This window comes from Heliconius melpomene, chromosome 14 (genome assembly GCF_056956725.1).
Source record: "Heliconius melpomene rosina isolate 202511_hmr_F chromosome 14, ASM5695672v1, whole genome shotgun sequence".
In the NCBI taxonomy this organism is placed as follows: Eukaryota; Metazoa; Arthropoda; class Insecta; order Lepidoptera; family Nymphalidae; genus Heliconius; species Heliconius melpomene.
The window spans coordinates 7,161,968-7,169,694 of record NC_140402.1 but is presented as its reverse complement, the minus strand read 5'-3'; the positions used below and the strand labels follow the sequence as shown (position 1 = coordinate 7,169,694).

At 34.7% G+C, this 7,727-nt stretch overlaps 1 protein-coding gene across 1 annotated transcript; it reads right to left on the bottom strand.

Moving 5' to 3' along the window:
- Positions 1–110: 110 nt before the first annotated feature.
- Positions 111–6,175, bottom strand: LOC146532213 (BAG family molecular chaperone regulator 2-like). The gene is made up of 4 exons (XM_085197456.1): positions 5,916–6,175; positions 5,184–5,326; positions 4,640–4,752; positions 111–3,162 (listed from the first exon to the last, which is right to left on the bottom strand). Exons 1-4 carry the CDS (start codon positions 6,005–6,007, stop codon positions 2,923–2,925), a joined length of 588 nt encoding a protein of 195 aa, XP_085053582.1. The 5' UTR covers positions 6,008–6,175; the 3' UTR covers positions 111–2,922.
- Positions 6,176–7,727: the final 1,552 nt, after the last annotated feature.

The following is a 7,727-nucleotide window of genomic DNA, read 5'->3' as shown; positions in this document are numbered from 1 at the left end:
TTATCACATAAAAACATAACTAATTTAGAAAATTTGTTGTTTTTACTATGCTCAATATAATTTAAACTTATTGTCGAAGGTGTATTTCCAAAATTAAATAATAAAACAAAGGAGAAAAGTGAACTTTATTGTAATTTTTAATTACACTTAGCGGTTTAAATATATATTTAAATAACAATAATTGAATCAAATCATACCAGAAAAAAGGTATCAACTTGGTTAATGTTTATCGAGTAATAAAAAGTTACACTAAAAGTTTTCATTCTTTTAAATTAAGAAACTGATGTTTTATACAAATCTGAAAAAAACAACTATTACCCTTAGCGCGCACTGGTGACTTTTATCACGGTGACAATAAACTTTTTGTCACTGACATGTCACCATACTTTTCGCCACTGCGCGCACTTGCGATGACAGTGACGAAATTTTTTACATTTGATAAAATAGATCTCGAAGAGATGGTTGTCTGTGCACTTATATTAAGAAATAGAAAAAAAAGCAAATGTAGAAAATATTGGCTTTTAACTTTTCATTTGTCATAGAGCAATGGCCTCAACTCAATTTCGTCAATCAGTATTGTCATTGTCTATTTCATCTTCATGAAAATACACGTTTTGCCTTGGTGATGAACTTGACGCAATTATTGACATAAAAATTCTGTGCTGCAATGCAACACGCTGCTGTTTCATGTTTATGCGGAAGACGACTAGTATGGAAACCGCAAGGGGGAGGTGACATTTAGTTGCTAATGCGCGCACGAGCATACAAATCTATGGACGCGGTGACAGTTGCGTCACCGGCGTGTTGCCGTCCTCCGTGGACAAAAAGTCACCCAATTGTCACGTATCCAAATGCGCGCACCTTCATTTAGTGTAATGTACACGGTGACAGTCGCGCAACAGTCACGGTGACAAAAATCACTAATGCGCGCTATACCTTACAGTTATACTGGACGTATTCATTATCATCTATAAATATATGTATTTATAATTGGTAAATGTTGACTTTTTCCCTAAAAAAACAGCAATTTTAATATTTATCCTAATAATTTGGAAATCCTAGATAATATATATTTAAATAATATATATTTAAATAATATATATTTAAATAATATATATTTAAATAATATATATTTAAATAATATATATTTAATCAAGGTACCTCAACAGTTTGGACGTAGGATTTTTTTTTAATTTCACGATTTTTATCCATACCTGTATTTCGTGTGACGCACACATACGTGTGCGACGTTTCCGATTTATTTTAAAACGATAATTTTATTATTTATTTTGTTTGAAAAAATAACTTTTTTATTTTTGGGAATTATTTTTTTCCGAATTATATTAGGCTTTTATAGAGTAGTTAAAACTGTGGTTTCATTTAAAGTGGTGCTGACAATTCCAGCCTGTATATAAAAATGTATGAGTCATGTTTTAAAGTGATTTAAATTCTATTTCACGAGTATTAGATACGTAAGTATGGTGGAAATCATGTTTAAATGAAGGTTGTTTGTTGGTTATTTTTTTATTTTAATCATTATTTATTTTTAATAGCATATTTATAGTTCCAAACAATTATATAATATTTTTTATAAATTTCTCTTTGAAGGTTAAACCATTCACGTTAAACAATAAAATTATATAAACTCTATCATACCTTAGCTTGTTGTAATATAAAAAGAAACAATGAAATCGCATGTTTAATAATAAAATGACATGAAAGGAAAAATTACGAATTCGTCCATAATATTATTAAACATACAAATTCTTAATAATTATATTATTATAACTATAAATATTTAAAGTACAAAAAATATAAGTAAATAAATTAGAGATAAGTTTTGTCAGTGACCAAATTAAAACAATTTTTACAAATCTTTTCATAACTCTGAACATAGTCACATATCCTAATAGAAAATCATTCAACTATACCGTGTATCCATCTTATAGCACCATTACCAGCTATATTCAGAGCAATCATTTAATATCATAACATTATTCGTTAGATAAAAGAAATAAAAAATACAATTTAAAATTTTTAATTAAAACAAAGATTACTAATTTATTTATTTTTATAAAAAAAAAATAATCAATTCTCCTTGTGTCTCAAAACATAACTTTGGTCACTTATCATTAAAATCACTTCAATTTATATTAAAATATTCTGAATTATTTTCTTTCAATATTGAACAGAACGTGAATATTATATTTTTTTTATATAACTATATTACATACACCTAGAAAGGTAACTGAAGGTATAAATCGATTGCAAACGTGCAGATTCAAATGGTGGTTTTATATTAAAATTCCAGACATGTTTATTCATTGTGTCATTTAGCAGTGAAAGAGTGTGGACATGCCTTATTATAGTTATACTTTAATACATATATTAATATTAAAATATTAATAATATAAGAATAATACTTAACAATTTTGGTAAAGTTTCCAATAGAAATACTAAAGTAAGCAGTTTTTTTATATTATGTATATATTATATTAGTATATATAGCTACATATTTCTTATTTAGAAAAACTTTGTATATATACTATTTTGCATACAAAACACTCGTAAGTTTTATAAGATCTGTATAATACTTTTTGTTTTCAGGACCTGGTGTCCATAGCAATTATATATTTTTTTATATTGTACTTATTTATATTTCTTAATTAATTGTAAATAAAAATAAACATAAATGCAGAAACGTATACATAGTCAAATGAAATAATGCTTCAGTGAGTGAGAATAAGTTTAAAACCTTTCAAAATTTGATTAATTTTAATGTAAAATTGTCTTATTTATTCACCATTAATAGATTAATCAATCAAAGTTCACAAATAAAAAAAATATATAAAGGCACATCCACACAATCTGGCAGTATTATAGTTGCTCACAAAAATAAAGCCTATCTACAATTCTTACAACTCACGAATATGTGGTCACGTTAAGTTTAGCAAAATATTCCAGGAGGCCTTGAAGTCGTTTCTTAATTCTCTTCTGGTCATCCAATGTGCATCCAAGTATTGCAGTTTCGAAGTTTCTGTCTGTCCCGCTGCTGGGGTCAGGTTGTGAGGTGCAGGCGTTCATGTATGTTTGACAACGAGTGTGAGCTATTACTGCGTCTTCGTGCACGGACATTACTAATTGGTCTATAAATAAATTTACCTGAAATTTTTAATGTGCAATTAGTAAGGATAAAGGAAACATTGAGGTTGTGGCGTAGTGGCGCAGTGTATGACTGGACATGAAGGTTGGAGTCTCGATCACCACTCGGTGGGATGATTTATTAATATATTTTTAGCTTCACGCTGCCTGCTGCCTGGAAAGTTGGCAAAGAGAACCTGGCCACCTAGTGTTGACATTTCTTTCCCCATTTTTCGCCGAATTCTAGAGGCATTGCTTGTTGAATGGAGAAGCGAGCAACGCCGCGCCTTACCTTGACACCCCATATAAGAAATGAAAATATAAATTTATATAAATATTTGAGTGTTAAGTGGGGATCGAAACCATAGCAGTCGTGTTCACACACTTGCACTCTGTATTTTGCACATTTTATTTTTACACCAGGTTCTAGGTTGTTTTTAACACTACGTTCATTCTGCCTACCCTGCTGTGTTTTTTTTTTTTCATTTCATTGTAAATACAACAATTTTTCGTTTATAATTAAGTCACTGGCAGCTTGCGTTAGATTATATAATTAAAAAAATGAGGTCATGCTGATCACGAACAGCTGTCACGCGCTAAAAGCATTCCTTACCATAAATAGTCATCCAATATTTTTTATCAATGATACTAAATAAGTAATATATAATGATCGAAACAAAAGAACATTTTGAAGCCATGGAATTCATTCAATAATTTATAGGTATATTATTGATCGAATCGTTGTAGATTCGAAATTCATTGTAAAGAGAAATTATATTTTTTTCCCTGGTCCACAAAAAACAAATAAAAAAACGTGAAAACAAATGTTTAGTCAATCCAGAACTAAAGCAGAACATATAGAAACATTTATTAAATACATAAAACCATCGTATCGTTTCTCATTCAGTTACGCTTTTCACATTTTTGCTACTAGTGGCATAAAGTTAGGAAGTGAAAAGAAAAATGGAGTAACCTAACTAAGACCTTTTCTTTAATCAGCCTATCGCCATCCGCTGCTGAATGTAGGCGTCTCTCATCGAGCGCCAACCATCCCGATCTTGAGCTTCACGCATCAGTCCGATACCAGCCACCTTCTTTAAATCGTCCGCCTCTAACACGTATCGTCTCAATCGACCGTCGGTACGTATGGAGACATGGCCGACCCAGTTCCTCTTCAGCGTGCTGATTCTTCGTGTAATGTCAGTTACTTTGGTTCTCTGGCGAATCCTTCATTGCGGATTCTATTCAATTGGTTTTGTACTGTGGTTTTGTACTTGGACAGTCATGATTGCAGCTTTGTACAGACACTTTATTACATCAAAACCTTTTTGGCTACTTTGTATATAAAAAAATAAGTAAAAACAATCAGTTTCACGTTGTAACCCGCACACAGCAGGGTAGGCAGAATGAACGTAGTGTTAAAAACAACCTAGAACCTGGTGTAAAAATAAAATGTGCAAAATGTCACAGTGTTTGTACAATAATAGCAATATAATACCTGATGCAGAGCTTCCTCCTGCTGCGGGTCGCGGTCAGTCCGCACCGCCACCTCCACCGTCATGGCTCGCGCCAGGATGCGCTCCGCGTACCGCATTATGTCGTCCTTATCACCTGCACAAAGATAATTTATATAAAAAGGTTCAATATTTATTTTTATTTTTGTTTGTTTTTAAGGGCTAATTTCTGCTAGCAAAATTTTTAAGGAATGGGTACAAGACTATTCTTTCTCCCTCTTCTTATTCCTATGCATATGGTTCCTTAATATAGACTTCATATAAACAAAGTATCATTATAGAAAAAGAATTGACATGAATGACATATATGGAAATATCAACATTCTAGCTATAATGTAAATAGCTTGAAATTCCTTGACACTGAACCTAAGTAACAATAACAATGCATTCTAGTACAACACAAGAGTTACATATTATAAGGGCAATGATTGTATGTTCAATTGGGAATTTTTGTAACAAAAGTTAATGTTACTATTCTAAATCTATCACATAAATTAAAAAATATATAATAATGATTAAAAAAATTACAGTCAGATATATCTCCAAGCAGCTCTGAATGCTTAACGCTATCAAGAGTTGACAATAAAGAATCTTTTTCTTCTTCAATTCTTACAGTATCACGCCGCAACCTCTCCACACGCATCTCCACTTGATCCAAAACTGCTATCAACCTAAGGAAAAAATTAAAAATAGGGTTTCAAAAATAGGGCTTAATTTCCACTTGAGGGAATGATCTTTAAACTATTTTCAATTCCCACCTATAGTACAACATAGCAATATATATGGTACAATGTAACAATATTAGGCAGAGTGGTGAGTACTGCCACTCAATATTTTGAAAATGGGGAGCAATGTGTATTTTAAGACCAGGTAACTAAAGTTTACCCATATGTAGTAAATACACATGATAGAAGGTTTTAACATAGGTACGCTCATAGAAATAAATGTCTATAAAGATAGACCTCATATTTTTAAACAGTAATAACTTATAGAAAATTAACAGGACTAGCCAAATATGACTAATACTTGGTAGTAACAACACTTACACTAATGATCGAGGCCTAAAAACGTGCATGAGCTTTTTGTTATACAAGTCACATTAGGTAGTAGCGTGGGCGAAATAGATTTTATTTTTATAATAATAGTAATCTAGTTTACCATATAAGGACACTTAAAATGTAAAACGTGCTGCAAACTTATTCCTAGATAAAATACAATTACATTAAGATATTTAACAATCACAAACAATTAAACTTTTACCTATCTTTCGGTGCTTGAGTTCCAAGGGCCGATGTTTCATCTATAAGCGGTAACCGAGACCCTTCTGCAATGGAATATATGTCCACTTCCATTGTTTGAGATACTTCTACTGGACGAATAGCCACGCTTAATAATATAGAATTCTATTGCGTATTCTAAATAAATCGGCAATGTATTATTTAATGATGAAATTGTTTTCGTAAATCGTACAGAAACTCACTGAATGAATAATATAAGAAACGTCAAAACAATTGTCAATGTCATGTTATAGGATTGAGAAAACTGGACAGTAGAATACAGATCATATATAAATAACTTTTAAGAAAGTCATTATTTTTAACAGCAGCAATATCTACGGTATTTTTGAAAAATAATAGAAAATTAATTAATGTTTTATGTTCCTGCTTTGGAAAGATAAAGTAGGACGTTGAATTCCGCCTCTGAATTCCCGGCTATTTGCAGAAATAAAATTGATGGAAAGAGAAACGAACGAGAAATAAAGATAAGATTGTTACGCCGAGTTTTAAGAGATAGATCCAAAAAGATAATAAATCTTTTATGGGTCTGTGTATAAGTGTCTTCTTCCTCCTGGCATTAATCCCGGCTATTGCCAGGGTCTGCCTTCCTACACAACCTACTCCACTTTGCACGATCTTTTGCATCCTCGGTGGTTAGACCATTGGCTCTCATGTCCTGCATCACGACATCCAACCAGCGCTTCCTTGGGCGTCCGGGAGGTCGCACCCCAGGGACTGGTATAGCAAGGCACTTGCGTCCGACATAGTTCTTAGGCCGGCGCGTAACGTGGCCAAACCATCTCAAGCGACTCTCTTGGAGCTTATCCGCTACGTCACGGACCCCAAGACTACCTCGAATGAATGTGTTGCGTATGCGGTCAGACCGCGTTACGCCGCACATCCACCTCAGCATCTTCATTTCCGTGACGTGAAGCTCCTGAGTGTGCCGAGATAGTGCTGGCCAACATTCGCTGCCGTATAAAAGAACCGGTCGGACGATGCTCTTGTATATCAGCCCCTTGAGCTTGGGCGGTATTCTGCGGTCGCAGACCACACCAGTGACCTCCCGCCATTTGGCCCAGGCAGCGCTTATCCGGCCATGGACATCGTGATCGATGCCTCCAGACTCGTGCATAACGGATCCAAGGTACCTGAACTTCTCCGACTTAACGGCTGGCTCAGAACCTATAAGGATGGTGCTCGAGTCCCGGCTCCCGCAGGCCATGTACTCTGTCTTCGACACATTTAGTTTAAGACCGCCGTTCTCAAGCGTACCCTTCCAGAGGTTCACTTTACGCTCCAGCGTCAGTCGGTTCTCGGCAATGAGTGCTATGTCGTCGGCATACATCATCAGCCATGGAGGCTGGTCCTGGATGTGAGCCGAGACAGTATCGAGCACTACATTGAATAAGAACGGACTAAGAGCCGAGCCCTGGTGAACCCCTACCGTAATCGGGAAGGGTCTAGTGTCGCCAACAGCAGTCCTAACCATAGAAGCGGAATCGTGGTACATGTCTCTGATAATCTCAATATAGGCCTCAGGGATCCCTTTGGATCGCAATGCCCACCAGATACACTGACGAGGCACACAGTCAAAGGCCTTCTGCAGATCTAAAAAGACCACATGCAGAGCTCTCCTTTTTTCCCTGTATGCCCCCATCAAAGTTCTGAGGGCGAAAATGGCGTCCATGGTGCCCGATCCTGGCTGAAATCCATATTGAGACTCAGAGATAGTACACTCTCGGCGGAGCCTGAGGTCGATCATGCGCTCGAAGAGCTTCATGGTATGACTCAT

Excerpts from the sequence above, each read along its gene's own strand:
- LOC146532213 (XM_085197456.1), bottom strand. The coding sequence starts at position 6,007 with ATGGAAGTGGACATATATTCCATTGCAGAAGGGTCTCGGTTACCGCTT. Across the intron at positions 5,327-5,915 it reads ACTCAAGCACCGAAAGATAG|GTTGATAGCAGTTTTGGATC; the intron begins GTAAAAGTTTAA and ends TTTTTTCCTTAG. Across the intron at positions 3,163-4,639 it reads AGGAGGAAGCTCTGCATCAG|GTAAATTTATTTATAGACCA; the intron begins GTATTATATTGC and ends TAAAAATTTCAG.